This window comes from Papio anubis, chromosome 1, assembly GCF_008728515.1.
Source record: "Papio anubis isolate 15944 chromosome 1, Panubis1.0, whole genome shotgun sequence".
In the NCBI taxonomy this organism is placed as follows: domain Eukaryota; kingdom Metazoa; phylum Chordata; class Mammalia; order Primates; family Cercopithecidae; genus Papio; species Papio anubis.
The window spans coordinates 193,128,132-193,148,262 of NC_044976.1; the positions used below are offsets into that span (position 1 = coordinate 193,128,132).

The following is a 20,131-nucleotide window of genomic DNA, read 5'->3' on the forward strand; positions in this document are numbered from 1 at the left end:
GACTTTGTTAAAAATTCAGGATAAATAAGCAAAGACACTAGTTGCACTCAACGAGCAAAGTACTGTGTATACAATTATTCAAAGAAAAAATTTTCTTCAGTAAGCAAGTCCATTAAAATTTTTAAAAATTTTATCAGTAACATTTTTGTCCTTGGTAATCCTTCCAAATAAAGAAATCTATGAAAATGCTATGGAAAATTAAATTAAACAACATACAAAATCACTTGGGCACCTGGAAGATGGTGAAGAAATATTTTGCGACATAAATATAAAACTGAACTATCAATTTTTAAAAAGCATTCACGTTTCGTTAAAAGTATGAAAAAAAATTTTAAATATGCTTAAATAATCATTAGAGATAAATTCAAAAAGGAAACTTATTAAATGTACACTTTTTCCATTCTCCATGGTAAAACTGAGAACAAGAATCTTGGTAAAGGTTAAAATTTTGAAAAAATTTTCAAAAAAATTTGAAAATAATTTTGAAAATTTGTAAAGTGTATCTGGGGAAATCCACTCTCCCTTACAACTTGAACAAACAATCTATTTACTCTATAAACATGCTCAGTTTTGAACCTACCACCACCTATACCTGACATTATCCTTGCTCTATCTTTCAATTCTTAATTGAGCTTATGAAAAGAGACATAACCAAAGTCTCTACCTTTTGCCCCCAAAATGTTCTCCTCAAACCACTACTATCTGGCTTCTGCTTCCACTACATCATATCTCAGACTAAAATGTCAAAGCAATCACGCGGCCAAATTTAAAAAATGATTTATCAGACCTTTTGGGAGTTGGTATCATTGCTTCACAAGGCATTACTAACCTGTCCCTCCTTGCACTTCTTTTCTCCTGGCTTTGCATATGGCATTCTTTCTGCCCTGCATACTTCTCTGATCATTCCTGTTTGGTCTCATTAGCTAGATCTTTTTCTCTACTTGCCCCTGTAATACAGACTCCACTCTTCTCACAATATCCTCTTTTTCTAGACAATCTCATCCACTCCCATGGTTTCAACTGCTATCTATAAACTGATGATTCCTTATCTTTATCTCTACCTCAGACTACTTTGGTGACTTCCAGCATCATATAGCCATCTATGAGATTGCTCCATGTGGATAGCCAAAGACACTTCAAACTGAACATTTAAAAAAATCTCACATACTTTCTTCTCCCCTCAAATCAGCTGTTCCTCCTAAAATCTCTATCTTGGCTGACGGTTCATTATCACCCTATCAAGACACCTGGATATCATACTCTCATTCATTCCTAACTTATCAGTCTCAAAGTCCCATGAATTCAACCTTTCAACTATTTTTAAAATTTGTTCATTCCCACTTCTCACCACTATTGCCTTAGGTTGGATGCCTCATAATCTCTTAGGTGGACTATAACAATGGCCTCTTACATGTTCTTGGAATTTTCAATCTTACTCCTTCCAATCAATCATTTGTAATGTTGCCAAAATCATCTTTCCAATATGTAAATCTGATCACATTTCTCCCAAGCTGAAGTAATCCCTGCAGCTATTAAATAATTAATTGCTTAAAGAACTAATTTACTCACTCATTTAACAAATATTATTTACTACCTAACATATGATTTTAGTCATAGAGGAAATTATAGTAAATGAAAGTATTTAGAGAATATGCAGAAAGGTAGATACTAAACAATCCCCTAAATAAATGTATGATTACAAATTTGACAAATGCAATGAAGAAAAATAACAAGTCACAAAGGAAGAAAAAGAGGAGACCTACTAGAGACTGTGAACTTATATTATTTTTGAGACAGTAATATTTCAGTGAGTTTAAAAAATGAGAAGTTGCTCAACAAAAAAGTAGTTTTGGTAGAGTGAACAGCATGTACAAGGGATCTGAAAGGGAAAGGAGGTTAGAGTGTTAAAAGAAATGAAAGTAAGTCTATTTGGCAAGAGCTTAGTGAATGATGGGATAGTGGCCTGAGATGAAATTAGAGATATATAAATCAAGTCATGTAGGTTTTGTAAGCCAAGGTATGGGTTTCGGTTCTTTTGAAAGGCTATGGGAAGCAATTACAATGTTTTAGGCAGATGAATCACATGATTATATTTACATCTTAAAGTTTCATTGTGGCTGCTGGTAGAGAATAGACTATAGCCTGAGTGGATGTGAGAAGACTAGTAAAGGGATTATTCCATTAGTCTAGGAAAGACAAATGGTGGTGGGCAGTCTCTACTCACTTTTAGAAGTTATCTTTAGGTAATGGGAGCCTGAAATGTGAAGTTCTTAGTACTTTAAAAGTTATAATGCTGATGAACAAAAAGGTATGTAAAAACTCAGGATTTAATTAATTAGATGTATTTTCTACCATTAGAATATTTCTGCTCAGAGGTCTTAATACAAAGCTACATTTCTGATAGTCTACTATGGTGCAGCTTCTGCCAAAGCCACTCAATACTAACTTCTTACATAGCACCTCTACTTACATGACTAAAATGCATATCATACTTTACATAGCCAAAAAGATAAAGAACCACCTGATTTCTACTTCCAAGCTACTCAACACTAGTAAATAGCCTTACCATTTACCATACCCAGGCAATGATGTAAAAAATTTGGGAGTTAATCATAATTTTTCTCTTCCTCTCATATCTCACATCATATGTAAATTAAGTATCAACTTAAATTGAATATAATATTCAACACTATGAAAATCATTGTATGTGATCAACTAGAATATAAATCTGGCTATAAAATCTCTGATAGTGATATATTATTTATATCCATATATCCTTAGAAAAAAAATCCTTTAATTATACAGTAGTTATGAACGGTAGTCTAATATAAGTATGCTACAGTTGTGTTTTGCCTTAATTATTCTTCGTTGTTAATATCTCTGTAATAAACACATAAAATAAAACATGCTTAATTCCTTAGTTTGCAAATTAATTTACCAATTCATTTATTCTTTCTCAAGAACAGAAAACCTTATAGTAATACAGGTCATCTCAGGTTCATAAGGAGTAATTTAAGATCAGAAATTCGTCTCAGGTTCATAAGGAATAATTTTTCTTTTTTTTTTTTTTTGATACAGAGTCTCACTCTGCTGCCCAAGCTGGAGTGCAGTGGCATAACCTTGGCTCACTGTAACCTCCACCTCTCAGGTTCAAGCGATTCTCCTGCCTCAGCCTCCTGAGTAGCTGGGAATACAGGCATGGTCCACCACGTCCCGCTAATTTCTGTTTTTAGTAGAGACAGGGTTTCACCATGTTGGCCAGGTTAGTCTCGAACTCCTGACCTCAGGTGATCTGCCTGCCTCAGCCTCCAAAAGTGCTGGGAATACAGGTGTGAGTCACTGCACCTGGCCCCATAAGGAATAATTTAAGATCATAAGTACAAAAGAAGTTTTCTAATTCACTTTAAAATGAGTTTCTGAATATTTCTCTAAGACTATAGTTTAAATTAGATCTATTTCACACTAAATAAGTTCTACAGTAATATTTAATGTCTGCATTACTATTGACATGAGTCATCTAAAATGTAAACTTCCAGTCAACCAAATCTTATGGCTTTAGTGCTAATTTTAAAAAAATGTTTTTGAAAGGAACATTTGTAAAATATATAAGTGCAATCATTTAGCTTTTTTTTTTTTTTTTTTTTAAAGAGATGGGGGTCTCACTCTGTCACCCAGGCTGGAGTGCAGTGGTACAATCACAGCTCACTGGATCCTTGAACTCCTGTGCTCAAGCAATCCTCCTACCTCAGCCTCCCTATTAGCTGGGACTACAGGCATGCACCACCACACCCAGCTAATTAGTTTTTTTTTTTTTTTTTAAGAGACGGGGTCTCACTATATTGACCAGGCTGGTCTCAAACTTCCGGGCTCAAGCGATCCTCCCGCCCCAGCTTCCCAAGTAGCTGGGATTACAGGGGTATGCTACCATGTCCAGCAATCTGCCTTTTTAAATAGAGAAAGTGAATATCGTGTTAAGTTATTCTTAAAGACTTAACTACCATTACTTATCATACTTTGTCACAATATATTTAAAATACTTCATTAAATCTGAGGTGAGACAGTAAAACATTTGCGCTAACACTAAATAGCCTTTTTAGTTTTTAAATAGTCTTCCTATCTCCAACCTTTTCAGATGTCCCTTCATGTCAGAATGTCTTCCTGTACTAATCCTTCTCTGTGCTGTATTTCATCTGCTAGTAATAAAGCCTGATAAATAAGTAACCTGTTTATTTCATGAGGCTCTATTCAAGGCTTGGAGATTGATTTTATACCTTTCCCACATTGAAAAGTACAAGTGGAAATGGGAGCTTCTGATTGATAGCTTTTGAGCTTACCTCTGGGTTTGTAACCATGTTCTTTAGTTAAAGCTATCAGGAATCTGGCTACCAGATAAGTGAGACATAAAACCAAGAATCATTACTAAAGCAATCTAGTAATATAGAATATTACTGTGTTTAAATAACTTATCCTAAATAAGCAACAAGGTAGTGTTAACCTCACACCCAAAGTTCTACACAATTTTATGACAGATACCTAGAATTTTAAAAATGGATATAGTTTATGTCCATTACAATTTTGTTATAGGGAGAGAGTTCAAAGTTGGCATCAAGGGCCAAAGGTAGAAATTAACTTACGTAGAACATAATTTGTGTAGGCCAAAAAGACCTTTTGTGTACAATACCATCTACTGTAATTTAGTCCACAAAATACTGACTGTAAGACCATAATCAAAATGAAATGCTATGAAAGGTGTGAGAAAGCTTAGTTTATGCATTGCAATAAAGCTATGGATGGATGGGCATAGCGCATCTCCTGTTGCACGCACCCTGTTGCTCATCAAGTGACATGGATCCGAGCTGTTTGTTAACCACAGAAGAAGGAGAATCTGAAACAAAAATGAGATTTCAACTTAAAAGTAAGCAGCAGAAAACTGCACAGCAATGTCATGATCATCTCTAAGCTTAAGAAACAAATGTATAAGGCTGGGGAATAGAAGTAAGTAATGTGGTGTGATTCCCAAGCAGTGAGTAAGCAGGGCCATGTGCTTAAGATGTTATTCCAGACAAGCATTTAGTAACTTTGAGAATGACTTGAGAAACTATTCTTTTATTTCCATGCATACATCTTTTATCAAATTCATACAGCAGAGGCACAAGGTGCAAGGTAGATAAATTAGAAATGGGGTATCTAGTTCACTACACACACGACTCCTTGCCCTTCTCAAACTCCCTCTCCAGCTCCTTAAGATGGTTTTCATCCTGCCTTGGAGGATTCGAAGCATGAAATGAAATGCTCACTATACTTTGAGAGATGTTGTTTGTTTTACTGTGGGCTGAACAAGGAGCTAACATCAAGATTTATACAGAGAAAATGGTGTATAGGAAAAATATTCAATGAGGTAATTACCATTACAGAAACGTGCATGACTTTAAAAACTCTACAGTATATTGTGCATATTAAAACTATACTATGTAAAGGCTCAAGTTTCTTTAGAGTTACCTGGTGGGGAAAGGAAAAGGGAGACAAGGAGAAGGCTTAATGATCTGGGCTTTACACTTTCTACCTTGGCTTCAAATAGAACAGCTTTGTTCTTATCTTTTTAATACGCTGGGTTTCTATGTAAGAATTTATTTTATAAGTGGTTTCTACTGTTTGAAAAACACTGGTATTAAGGCAGGCAGCATAATAAAATGGAAAGAGCACTCATCAGAAGTTAGTAAGTTTTAATTCTAAACTTGATTCTGACAATAATTAGCAACTTTTTAAGGCCCAAGCTTCTCCTCACTCTCTATCAGCCTGGGGATCTAGAAACCTAAGCAAGACACTGGGGAACAGAAGGAGGTGGCCCATTCTGTGTTCCAACAGGGCTACAGTAAAAGAGAAACATAGGTAATAAGCACAACTCTCCCTAACCAGTAAGTATAATTCCCAGTTTCTAATATCCTGTGCTCTAGTTCTTAGCAAATGTTAACAAAACACTTTTGGCCAACACCAGTTTCTGCTCATAATGGCATTTTTCCCCCAAAAAGTAGGTATTTTAAGATTGTCCTTAGCTGAATAGCTAAGAGTTTTCCAATATATCCTGGATTCACACTGATTTTATAGGATTTGATTGCTTGCATTTGTACATTTAAAAGTCTGAATCCTGCTAGTGGTACCATTTGAATCAACTTTAAATCTTCCATCTTCTAGTATCACCAGTTTGTTCACGTATTTCTCTTACTAGATTTGGACAAAACATGATCATTATTTGAATAATAGCTTTTACTTATCCTTACTTATCACCTCTTTTTCATCAGAACAGTTAAACAAATCTATAGTACACAAAAAAGAAAGTGGGAACGATAGCATTCCAATCAGTTCCCTAATCTAGTCATGCTTTACTTTAAGATGACTTCTCATTTATGTTTCACAGTTGGATTCAACACTACCATCTATGCTGTTTTTAAAGAACAGATAAATTGGTCTTTAGGAAAAAAAATTAAACTCTTTAAAAAAACAAGAAAAATGTGACTTACAGCGAAATAAATATTGGAAAACTCTCCTAAAAATCTGTGAAAAATATTTTTCATCCATTTGGATTTCTTATACATTTCATTGCGCCCTCATTTAACAATTAAGAGCTGTAAGAAAATTATAAACTCTCCAATAAATTTTATCTTCAAATATTTAATTTTTCTAAAAAATACCATGAAATGTACAAATCTTGTTGAGATAAAATGCATCTTATTTTTAATAAAATTTAAGAAAGAGCAAGTCACGGGAAAAAAAAAAAAAACTATTAATGAAGGATCTAGAATGCTGCCATCTCTACAAAACTGTATTTTCAAACTCTTGAAGTATTTAAAATATTAAAGCTATGTTAAGACAAAGTATTAAACTAAAAGGGTTTCCTTTTTGGTTTTAGTATGCCATAGATATTGTGTATTTCTGAGGCATTTGCTGTTCCTCCCATCTTGAAGATTAATTTTGTGAAGAAATCCTTCCTGTTCACTGCTTTCATTCTATTTGTAATCCTGGGAACACACAACTCCTTTGGGAAGGATTACTTTCCTATCACATGAACATTTTAAGTGACATGTTTTTTTAACCACTATTCATAAATACAATACCTATAACTCCTATCTTACATAAATACTTTCAAATATTAACATAATAACCACTAGAATAGCTAATATTTTAAAAAGTAATTACTAGTTTAAGCTGACTGCTTCAGTTATTGGCATATTCTACTCTACCTCTCTGGGAAATACCTTCTAGAGAATACAATTACAAAATCAAAACCTGAATATATGGTCCAATGGTAGTTTATTGTAACATGTAATATGGTTGGTCAGCTTATTTGAAGTGTTTAGCATTGTAAATTTTTTTAAGGTAAAGATAAACTTTAAGCAAAAGCTCATTCAGTACTAAGCTCAGCATGTCTCATGTAGTTCCAAAAAATGTGTGGTTTGGTCTTGAGAAAATTCTTTAGCCCCCTGACACCAGAATTTTCTCAACTGTAGAAAAATAAGACAATTATAGTCTAACAGGTAAATCACAAAGATTCTTTGGCCACGCTTCCTGGGTTCAAATGTGGTTTTTCTACTCAGTAATATTGTAACCCTGGGCAAGTCATTTAACTTGTCTAAGTCTCAGTTTCTCCATCTGTAAAATGAGGATAATCACAATATCCACTACATAGTGTTCTTCTGAAGATGTAATATCATGTAAAATATTTAGACAGCACATAGGAATGGGTCATTTACTCATTACTTGACTATTTTTCAGACATATGATACTGAATGAAAAGTAATGGTAGGTACAAAGCTGTTCTGAAACATCTGGAGCATATTATTATGTTTAAAGTTCCAAAAGACTCATCCCTGTTTTGCTTTGGACTCTGTCATTCGAGGTAGTTAAGGAGCGCTGGCAGAACTAGACTAACATCATATCTAATTTATTAACTATTTATAAACATCAAACACATAGATCCAATGCATCCGTCTGAGAGGTGCTTCCATGTGACTGTCATTATGGACACTGGGAAATCTGATGTTGTATAGAGCCTGCTTGCACAGGATCGGGTAAGTGCTGATTTTTTCCAATATGGCTCAGTTTTAAAAAGCCCTTTTTCAAAAACAATCACCAATGTTTTATACCCTTTTGGGGTATAAAAATTACTTTTTTCCAATTGGTAAAACCGTGCCATAAAGTGAAAAAACAGTTCCTACCTGACCCTCTCTAGGCTGGCTCCATGCTCCAGTGGGGCTCTGTGGTGGTTAGGTCAGTACCAGCAGACTCCACAGGGTGCTGTCACTCTGAGCAGGAGCCAGCAACCCATGACTTCAGGGGACCTGAAATGGAAAAAAAGAGTTGGGCTTAAAATCAGCCATATGCTGAATGCCTCTGCCACACCTGTTTGGGGCATTCATCTGATAAATGTACATATAGCTCATTCAAAACCCTGAATGCTATCAACCTTATGGGGCCTTTATATGACATTTTTAAGTAGTAAACAACATACTACAATTAAGATAGTACATTATTGGCTGGGCGTGGTGGTTCACGCCTGTAATCCCAGCACTTTGGGAGGCTGAGGCGAGTGGATCACGAGGTCAGGAGATCAAGACCATCCTGGCTGACACAGTGAAACCCCATCTCTACTAAAAATACAAAACATTAGCCGGGCATAGTGGCAAGTGCCTGTAATCCCAGCCACTCGGGAGGCTGAGGCAGGAGAATTACTTGAACCAAGGAGGTGGAGGTTGCAGTGAGCCGAGATAGCACCACTGCACTCCAGTCTGGACGACAGAGCGAGACTCCATCTCAAAAAAAAAAAAAAAAAAGAAGATAGTATATTATTATGTGTACTGCTCTCCTTAGGTAGATAACTTTATATATACTGCATTGTGTAACCCATCCTTACATGGTCTCTTTAAATTACAGCAAGCTACACTAAATAAATCAATAATTGGGAAACTGAGGCATAAAGCAGCCAAACGACCTGCCCAAGGTCATCTAGTCATAGAGCCAGGGACAAGAGTTCAGCCAATCTAATTCCCTGGCACTGATGTGATAAAGGCAAATTCATTTCTTTTTGGTTAAAAAAAAAAAAAATTGTTAAGGATTTTACAAGTTACTGTATATTTCCTAAAAGTCTAGAAAACAAGTTATGGTGTATTTCCTAAATGAGTTGTGGTGTATTTCCTATTAGTCTAGAAAAGATATACTTTCAAAAAAACTAACTTAAGTAAAAATATTTTTAAATGATATATTCTAATTTTTAAAAATCGTATATTTTGGAAATTAGTTCTAAAGAATTATCATTTATAGGTGTCAAAAATTCTTTTAAAGCACTGATTTGCAAACTGGGCTTCAGAGGAAAAAGGTAGCAGGGGAGCTTTAGGGATAGCAGGAGGAGCAAGCAGGTGGGTAGTCGCTCCTTATCTTGTTTCATGTTTAAGTCCCAACAGTGCTACTTTTATATACTTTCTAAGTCTTTTATATACTTGTCTAAGTATATAAAATTTATATTGGAACTTCCACATAAGACTGATGGCAAAGAGTGAACAATCAAAACGAAATAAAAAACCACTGTTTAACATCTTCTAACACCTATTTTATACAGCTCATTTTAAACAGTTTGAAACTTAAGGTGGTATCATTTGGTGCCTTAGAAGGGTGTTTTAGTCTTCAACTGCCAAGAAATATCAGCAACTAAATAGATAATATTCCATCTGGGATTATCCTAAACCAGCATCAGGCCCCTTCCCAGTTGATCCCACTAAAAATGTAGGTGATTATTTCTACAAAGTGGTTTCAAGGTTTGATCTCACTTTCCTAAAGAAATTAGGTTTACCGATTTCACAAAATATTTCCATGAGTTCTATATATTTTGAAAAGAGAATAAAATGGCTACCAAACAATGTAATTCAAAAATTCTTTCTATACTTTAAAAAATTTCCTGGTTTCCAAATCATAGTAATGTTTCCTTTGAACATCTTACAGCTAAAACACTTATATAGGTGAGAAGACAACAGAAATATGTTTTACTGGCACTATCACCACTAACTGATACTCTAAAGATACCAAAGTATAATGGAAAACTATGCTTCTTACATATGATAAATGCATATTCTTCTATTATTAATAAATTAACATCTAGGAGGTTAATTTTGGTGCTTTCTGTATGGCTAGACAGTAACATCTATCATAAAAGAATGAATCAATTAATGTCCATATACAAAATTGCATTTAATTATTACGTATAAAATTTTGTAATTATTACTCAATTAAAATCTATCCTCCTGTTGAATTTCATAAATTTACTTTCTATTGTTGCCAAACTAGATATTTAAATAGAATAACACTTAGCGTTGGAAAGACAGCATCTAACTTCACAGAAACCATACACTCACTCTAAAGCTTTCTGATTCTAAAAAGGGCTTGCTTCAATTTAAATTCGTGAACTAGTTACAAAAGATTAGTGAATCTCAAAATATTTTTCCAACATCTACAATGTATACTTCTTTCCTGTTAGACAGTTTTGTTTTATACTCAAGATCATTTTAATACTAAGTTGTAATCAGCTAAATTTTAGTATTTTAAAAATAATTATATACGTAGGGACATTTTATTTTTCTTTTTATTTATTTTTAGGTTTCATGATTTTTTAACCTTCAAAATATGTTTGCTAGAGGTTTATATACAGCAAAAAAAATCAAAACATTTTATTAAATGTCATTATTGTAATCTGATCAAATTTTCTTGTTAATTGTTAAAGTATAGGAAAATATTTCCCCATAGGAAAAAAAAAATCAGAGGCCTCTGCCTGATACTCCACTAATATAATGCTAAATTAAAAATCAAGTTTATGATTTATCCCAAACATCATATCTATATTACAATGACTTAAATTTATTTATTTAATTTTACCACATATTATAAAACATGCTTTTGTTATCATAGCACTTACTAGAAAAGATAATTATAAAGTGGAGGTTGTCCAATTCTACCAATATATAAATTAGTTCCAAATAATCAAATTAGAACTCTCAAAGCCCAAACTCATCACTCTTTAGGGTAGCAGAACAAAGCATATCAAACAAAGCATTATAAACTCATTAGTATGAGAACCTAGACATTCTTGTTCCTAAATAACTTACTACACCTACTATAATATTCATATAATACTACAGGATTTACAGTATCTATTACCCATCTTGAAATAACTAAGTTGACAAATTATTTTGTGCTATTAATACATCTTTCATTAATTCTTTTAACAAATGTTTATTAAGCATCATGAACTTTCTGGTCATAAGATGACAGGGCATTAAAACACTCAGTGAGAAAAAAAGAGCGACAATTTTTACTGTGTTATCACAGTTTTATAGCATACTAAGAACATGAGACTGTGGAGTACTGTTGCTGCCCTAAATATGTTGATTTTTTGATTATGTATAGAGGAATAAGAAAGCAAATATTGAAATTTTTCAAATAACAACAGAAGGAAATAATTTATAGTTAGCATGCTAGTATGGCCAAATAATACTATAATTCTAAAATCTAGCATTACTAGGTTTTAGGGATATTGGCTAACATTCAAAGAGGAAGAAGAAGAGCTAGGAGCCATAAAGCATAGATTCATTTCAGCATACGAGAACTTTCAATAGAAAAATTGATGCAGGCTCTAAATTCACTAATTATTCAAAAAGAGCTCATCAGCTCTAAAATAAATATTTGCCCCTCTCCAAATATATTACAACTTTTAAAATCATTTTATATTCATCTCTCTGGCAAATGCTGCTGCCAATCTGTACCCCTAACACGTGATGTTGAATACCACCATATGCAAGGAAGGGAGGGGTAAGCTGCAAGCGCATTAGCTCTCGTTTTGAACGGGAAAAGGGAAGCACCTTATTACACAGTAGCAGTATTAAAAAACAATTCTATCAGCTGCTTAAGGACACTTGACATTAATAACCTGAAGCATGAGGGTCCTGTGAAGAGCCCTCATGAGAAGACTGATCAGAAGTGGAAGGCTGTTGCTGGGTATGTGCAGCTAGCTCTTGCTGCCTCTGCTGCTCAGCCTTCTTAAGCCTCAGTTGTTGCAGGCGCTTACGAAGCAAAGCTATCTCAGGGCCCCTTAAAAATTCTGACACAAATAGGAAAAGAAAGGTGAAAAGATAGTAATAAAATAGAAAATAATAAGAATTTGATTATACATTTAAAAAGAGGAAGGATATAAACAAAACATATGTCTCATAGAGGAATACTATAAACAAATTACTGATAAAGAAGAAATTACTGGTCATTAAATTATGAGACAAACCATACATACACAACCAAATGCTTCTATTTAACTACAACGAATTAGATACATATATTTCTCTAGGAATATTTAAGTAATTAAACCAAATGGAAATAAAAAGTCCTCCATAAGCAAAAGATTTCAAAATGAACATACAACAAAATGATACTAGGAAAGAAACAAAAATTGAAAAAAATCAGTTAAGTCATCTGATTTATACACAAAAATTTAAGTTGCTTCATTAACTTCAATCAAATAAAATTCAATTAAAATGATAAAACGTTATGCATTTAGAAACAACTTGGAATTTATTGAGAAGAGCTCTAAGAAAGTGAAAGTTATATATTCTTCAGCTAAATATTTCATGTTAGAATTGTCATTCTTAAAAATTTTTTCAAGTTCAAAAATATTTACATAATATTTCCTTGACCTTTATCTGAAGTGATCACAGATGAAAAGTAGAAAAATAACACTAAATTCTGCAAAGAGATATTTCCTGAATGTCGTCTATGTATGAGGCATTGTTTTAGGCTCTAGGGATAAATAAAATATTGAACAAAACAGTCCCTATTCTTGAGGAGTTAATGTTCTGAGAGAAAAACAGACATTTGCAAATACACAGGCACACATGATGCTGAACATACGTGTTTGTGTCGTGTGGGGATAACTGCTATGAATTAAATTGACAGGGTAAGGTAAAGGGGGTGGTGAATAGTGACGGCAGGGCAGGGGTTATTTGATATATGGCAACTCAGGAAAGCTTCTCTCATAAGGCACCACTTGAACAAACACTTCAAGGAAATAAGCGAGTAAACCACATGGATACCTGGAGGAAGAGTGTTTCAGGTGGAGAAAAGAGCAAGTACAAATGCTCAGGGGGCAAGTGTATAGGAATGGGCAATACATTTTAAAGGCAGTAGAATTTGCTGATAGTTTGGATGTAGAGTGATCCCAAAGTTTTTGGCCTAGGGAACAGGAAAAACAAGTAACCATTTATTAAGGCAGGGAACAATGGAGGAACAAGTAGTGTTGGGGGAAAGAATGAATAGATATCCAAGTGGAGAAATTAGGTAGGGACTGAATATAAAAGTCTAGAATTCAGAGATATAAATTTGGATGTCCCTTTAAGCCCCCTAAAGAGTAAGGGATGACACAGAAGAGGTCTAAGAACTGAATCTTGAGGCATTCAAATGTTTAAGAGGAAAAAGAACCTCTAGAAAGAGTAAGAATGAAAAGCCAGAGAGAGAGAGAGAGCTGAAGAACTGAATGATCAGAGCTCCGTAGGCTAAGTCATGAAATTGTGTCAAAAAGGATGGAGTAAGCAGTTGTGTCAAATGCTGTCAGTATACTAAAAAAGATACTAAGGGCTAATCACTGGATTTTGTACAATGGAAGTCATTGATGACCTCGACAAGAGCTATTTTAACTAAATACTAAGGACCAAAATCTGATAGCAGCAGGTTTAAGAGAAAGGGCAGGTGATGAAGTAGAGACACAAAGTACATATATTCTTTGTACAACTCTTGCTATTAGTGGAGAACAGATAAATTGGAAAACCACTGTCGGGGTTATAAAGAATCAAGGGAAGGCAGGAAGGGCACTGTGGGTCACGCCTGTAATCCCGGCAATTTGGGAGACCAAGGTGAGAGGATCACTTTGAGCTCAGGAGTTTGAAACCAGCCTGGGCAACACAGTGAGATCCTGTTTCCACAAAAAATCAAAATTAGGCAGGTGTAGTGATGCACACTGTGGTCCCTTGGGAGGCTGAGGTAGGAGGATTGCCTGAGCCAGAGAGGTCAAGGTTGCAGTAACCCACGACTGCACCATTGCACTCCAGCCTGGGCAACAGAGCAAGACCCACCAAAAAATGATGATAATAATAATAAATAGAAGTTTGTGGTTTTAGTTTGGGAGCTAATATACACGTCTGTATTCTGATGGAGAATATTTAACTGAAGGAGAGAAAAAGATGATGCTTAAAAAAAAAGGGAAAAACCACAGGAATGATGTCCCTGAGTAAACCAAAAGAGTTAAGTTCCAGTGTATCAGAGGAGGAATTGGTTTTGAATAGGTACATAAAAACCTCATTAATTATAATCAAAGGGAGGCACAAAATATGCACAGAGATGTCAATAGTTAGATTTGGTGGTAGGAGCACAGAGAATTTCTGACACTAGCATGAAATTACACAAACTACCAAATAAACTTTCAGCCTCTCCAGATACTAAGAGTAAAAAATTTGGTTTACTGTTTCAGAAATCAATAATGCCAGGTACTAATTTCTTGTTACCATGGCTTCTATTTATAAAGCATTTTGTTCATTTACCCAATTGGTAGTTAAGATTTAACAACTCACAATATCATAATCACTCACTGTTAGTTCTTCCTAGAAACTTATCCAGTACCAATAGGATAGTATTCATTGACAAACAAATGGTGATGCTCAGTGGCACAGTGCTTTGTTTTCAGGTATGTACAGATACCTTATTTATAGTCAGCATAACAGTAATGCTTTTAGCAATATAAAATAAAGCATTATTATACAGCCATAAAGTTTGTCACTTTAAACTTCAAAAGAAATCTACAAGAGAGAGGCCATATATGTCAAATTTTGCTAAAAAAGCAGAAAAATACCATCAATTTCATTGGAGTGTCAACCCTCTCTACTGAGTTACCAAATGTTTTATGAGGACGTAAATCTCCATCCCAGAACCAACTTGGTGAAGTGGCAAACAGCAAGATCTCAGTACATGTAATGATGCTCTAAAACTTGAAAAAAATCAAGATTTAGTTGTGATAATCTCATGAACCATTTATTCAATGTTTCCAGTACTTTTTAAATAAGAATGTATCTGCTTTTAAGGCTGCTTGCATGGTGGCTTTTTTCTCCTTAGATTAAAAACAAAATCAGGCTCGGAAGAGAAGTCACCATATAGCTATTAACTAGGAAAAGCAAGTATTGAATTAAAAAATTCAAGGAGACATACCAGACTAAGTAACAGTTCTGCTAGCAGCTTGAAATATTAAAGCAGTTAACATACACACATATGACACCCTTTAAAAAGATATACACAAACATACATAATTTGTAAATGTAGATAAACGCTTGGAGAATTAGCTTTTGTCAACATGAGCCAAACTGAAAACTGAATACAATAAATACCTTGGATTGAATTTTAAAAACAACTATGACAAAAATTCAACAAGGTATTACAAACTGCTACAGGAAAATTGTACTTTGTCATCTCCTCAAACTACAAACCCTATTCTTGTTTTCTTCTGAAAGATTACAGGCTATTCTTCTACTGGCTTAATTCCTCTGAGACAGAAGAACAATAAAAACAGCTACAGTTGACCCAACAAAGGTCCACCTGGTTCTAACCGTAGAGGTTCCTGCCTCTACAATACATACAGTATTTTTGTCCTGGACTCTGGATCATTTTTATATCTAATTTGGTGACACTTTATCTGCCTGCTATAAATCTGTCTTCTAGTCCCAACCTATTTCTTGTCCTGGTAATGATCCTTGTGCATGTTTCTCTCTTCTCTTCTTTGGTTCCCCCTAAAATGGCCATCAACCTAATATTTCCACTTGTTTCTTTTTTTTTTTTTTTTTTTTTCCTGAGACACAGGCTCACTCTGTCACCCAGGCTAGAGTGCAGTGGCATGATCTTGGCTCACTGCAACCTCTGCCTACTGGGTTCATGCAGTTCTCCTGCCTTAGCCTCCCAAGTAGCTGGGATTACAGGCACGTGCCACCATGCCCAACTAATTTATTTTGGTAGAAATGGAGTTTCACCATGTTGTCCAGGCTGGTCTCAAACTCCTGACCTCGGGTGATCCACTCACCTCGGCCTCCCAAAGTGCTGGGATTACAGGCATGAGCCACCACACCTGGCCTCTCCACTTGTTTCTAACCTACAAATGGCCTATATCTATCTAACTAGACTAGACTAGACCTTTATCCCATTTAAGGAAGCTATAATTTGGATATGGGGCTTTGAAAGGTTTGCTTTGATATGGTGCACAACAGAGTTCTTCTCCGGCAATTTTTCTACAGAGCTCAATTTAGCTATAATAACTCTACATAGGCCAAAATAAATTTGTAATTCCTGCTTATGACTAAATAAGCAGGAATCCACACACAGACCACATCATATACTATCTTTAAAAAATTCTGGGTTGGGCGCAGTGGCTCACGCCTGTAATCCCAGCACTTTGGGAGGCCGAGGCGGACAGATCACGAGATCAGGAGATCAAGACCATCCTGGCCAACATGGTGAAACTCCATCTCTACTAAAATACAAAAAAGTTAGCCAGGCATGGTGGCACGCGCGTGTAGTCCTGGCTACTCGGGAGGTTGAGGCAGGGGAATCGCCTGAACCCGGGAGACAGAGGTTGCAGTGAGCCAAGGTCATACCACTGCACTCCAGCCCGGTGATACAGCAAGACTCCATCTCAAAAAAAAAAAAAAAAATTCTGATGGTCTGAGTAGTCTATTTAATTAAAAACACAGGGCAGGGAAGCTTTAAGTGATTCACATCTCAATATGAGCCCTAAAGGTGAATTTTATATATACTAATATCCCCAGCCAATTCAAAGTTACCATCTTCTCTAAATCATATTCTTTAAATAGGTTAAAAAGAAACCAAAGAAAAAAATGAAATAACACACTTGGAAAAATGCCTCATTTAATAGTCTTTCATTATGAAAAGATTATTAACATGAGAATAAATTACAAATCATGAACTAAATGACAACATTTCCAGGCTTAACTTAAGAAATAACTGAAAGAGCCGGGCGCGGTGGCTCAAGCCTGTAATCCCAGCACTTTGGGAGGCCGAGACGGGCGGATCACGAGGTCAGAAGATCGAGACCATCCTGGCTAACACGGTGAAACCCCGTCTCTACTAAAAAATACAAAAAAACTAGCTGGGCGAGGTGACGCGCACCTGTAGTCCCGGCTACGTGGGAGGCTGAGGCAGGAGAATGGCGTAAACCCGGGAGACGGAGCTTGCAGTGAGCTGAGATCCGGCCACTGCACTCCAGCCTGGGCAACAGAGCAAGACTCTGTCTCAAAAAAAAAAAAAAAAAAAAAAGAAATAACTGAAAGAGACATCTGAAAGGCCTTACTGAGAAGAGAAGAAAATATTTATAGTTATTTTGAAATATTTTTTATAAATTATGAAGGTTTCATTTTAACCTATACTTAGCTCATGGTCGTATCTTTCTCAGTTTTAAATATATAATTTTATAATCACATTTTAAAAAGCAGTCTTTTGTTAAATGTTCAAGAAAAGAAGATATATAAAAATCAAAATGTCTTCAAATTCTGGGTGAGGTATATAGAACATGGTTTCAAATGATCTGACATATGAATTAAAATAAAATTCAAGAATACAAAGGATAAAGCAAAAAAAAAAAAAAAATCTATCAACTGATTTTAAATTCCATTTCAGTCTACTTACCTTCCTAATTTAGCTACAAAACTCCAAAGCCAACACTGTGACCCCTCCAGATTTACCATTCTTCAGGGCATTCATTTTGTATATTCAACTCACTCACAGCTTCAATTAATTACTTTCATACCCTTATTTCATACCCATATTCACCCATATATATATGAGTGTGTGTGTGTGTGTGTATATATATTATACACACACTCCTATGAGTGAAAAGGACAAACAGAAATATATATATAAAATCACACAATTTTTAAAAGTATTTCTGTAAGTTACCTTAAAATGTCTTCAGAACAACCTAAGAAAAATTATCTCCTCAATCCTATGTGGTCTAGACAGTCAAAGGCAAACAATGGATCCAAAATGATAAATGGTTAGACAGCTAATCGCAGCATTTCTCTTCTAGGTGTTACCAAATTTTGGAAACTTAATGGTAACAGCCAGAGTAAATGACTGGGGCTAAAAGTATAATCTAAAGACTAAAATAAAGGTAAATATATCCTATCTAGTCTGTATCAGCTTAAAGACAACAAAATGTCTCATCATACTTTTAATTGTATCTTTACAGGGTGGATATTGTTGGGGAAAAAAGATGCTTACTCAGAGACAAGAAGATAGACAATATCCTGTCTTCATGAGAGCTTATTATAGTAAAAGAAATGTTATAAACAATCAAAAGTGAAAAAAATTATAAATTTTTATAAGTGCTTTTCAGAAAATAACAGGGTTATATAAAAGAGAATAAAATTTCAGCAAGAAGAAAAAGGAAAGAGGACTTTACCTAGGGTAGTTATGAAAGATCTGTCTTACACGACATTTGAGTTGAGACCCAAGGAAAAGGAAGTTGGCCAAGTGATAAGCCAGGACAAGGGTTTCCCAAGTATACAGAGAATAACACTAAGAACAAAGTGTAAGAAGGAAAGAAAAGATAGGAAAGAAAGAAAGATGGGAAAGACAGGAAAGGAGAAAGGGAAGGGGAGGGGGGAGAGGGAGGGGGAGGGAAGGGAAGGAAGAAAAGACAGAGAGAGAAAGCAAGCAAGGGGGAGGAAGGGAGGGAGGGGAGGGTTGGGAGAGGGAAGAGGAGGGAGAAGAGGGAGGGGAGGTGGAGAGGGAGGGGGAAGGAAGGGAAGGGAAGGGAAAGAAAAGTAAGAAAGAATTTGGCACCGAAATTCTTTGGTAACCCGAAAGAAACCAGTAGTACATCTAGAGTTAACAGTCATCAGGTACTGAGAAAATGGAATGAGATGAGGCTAGAGAGATAGGGAAGGGCAGGTCATATAAGTTCTTACAGGTCCAAAGTAAGGAGTTTGATTTTTTTTTTTCTTTTGTAGTTGTATTTCTAAATGCAATTAGGAGCCTCTGAAGGGATTTAAACAGCAAAGTTATATAATCTGATTTAACATTTTAAAATACTCATTCTGGCTCCTGCATGGAAAATACATTATAACGGAACAACAGTAGGTACAGGGAGATCAATTAGGAGACAAGAAGTGATGGTGAGATGAAAAGACGTAGGATATAGTTTAGATACAGGAGCAACAGAACTTGCTGATGAACTGGCATGGGACTTGAGGGAAAGGAAGGAATCAAGAATAACTCACAGGTTATTCAAAAAAGCAAATGGACCAAGAGGGAGCCAATTAGGGAACAGGAAGGGTAGGAGGCTGCATTAAGTTTTAGTTTGAACATGTAAATTTACGATATACAACAATAGGCCAGGTGCAGTGGCTCATGCCTGTAATCCCAGTATTTTGGGAGGCCGAGGCGGGAGGATTGCTTGAGGTTAGGAGTTCAAGACCAGCCTGACTAACATGGGGAAACCCTCTCTCTACTAAAAATGCAAAAATTTGCTGGGTGTTGTGGCAGGAACCTGTAATCCCAGCTACTTGGGAGGCTGAGGCAGGAGAACTGCTTTAACCCAGGAGGCGGAGGCTGCAGTGACCTGAGATCATGCCACTGCACTCCAGCCTGGGCGACAGAGTAAGGCTCTGTCTTTAAAAAAAAAAAAAAAAAAAGATGTACAACAGTAACAAAAAAATACTGTCAAAATAGCAGTCAAACACAAGGGTCTGGAACTCGGGGTAGAAGATCAGACTGCTGATATATATTTGTGAGTCATCAATTTACGGGAAATATTAAAAGTTATGGGGAACTGACACAATCCCCCAGAGAAAGAGCATATGAAGAGAAGAGAAGAGAGCCAGAACTAAGGGGTTCGATTATAATATTCAGAAGGAGATAGAACAAGAAACACGAACAATAGTTACTGAAAACCCACCAGAATTAGTAACAGTAAATAGGCAAATATGATATCATAGATGCCAAGAAAGGAAAGTGTTTCAAGAAGGAGTGACAGCCTATGTTAAATGCAACC

General features: G+C 35.5%; 1 protein-coding gene across 13 annotated transcripts in view; it reads right to left on the minus strand.

The window, feature by feature from the left end:
- DCAF6 (DDB1 and CUL4 associated factor 6) overlaps window positions 1-20,131 on the minus strand; it is a 141,524-nt gene that overhangs the window by 46,515 nt on the left and 74,878 nt on the right. For 5 of the 13 annotated variants that reach the window (XM_031658850.1, XM_021930856.2, XM_021930852.2 and 2 more), the window contains exons 11-12: window positions 11,969-12,139; window positions 4,826-4,885 (exon numbers count right to left, since the gene is read on the minus strand). The exons of 4 other annotated variants lie outside the window; for them this stretch is intronic. In XM_031658850.1, the coding sequence (XP_031514710.1) occupies window positions 4,826-4,885; window positions 11,969-12,139 (231 nt within the window). The remainder of the gene's footprint in view (window positions 1-4,825; window positions 4,886-11,968; window positions 12,140-20,131) is intronic. 4 more of the 13 variants (XM_031658855.1, XM_021930859.2, XM_021930857.2 and 1 more) reach the window with 1 other exon arrangement.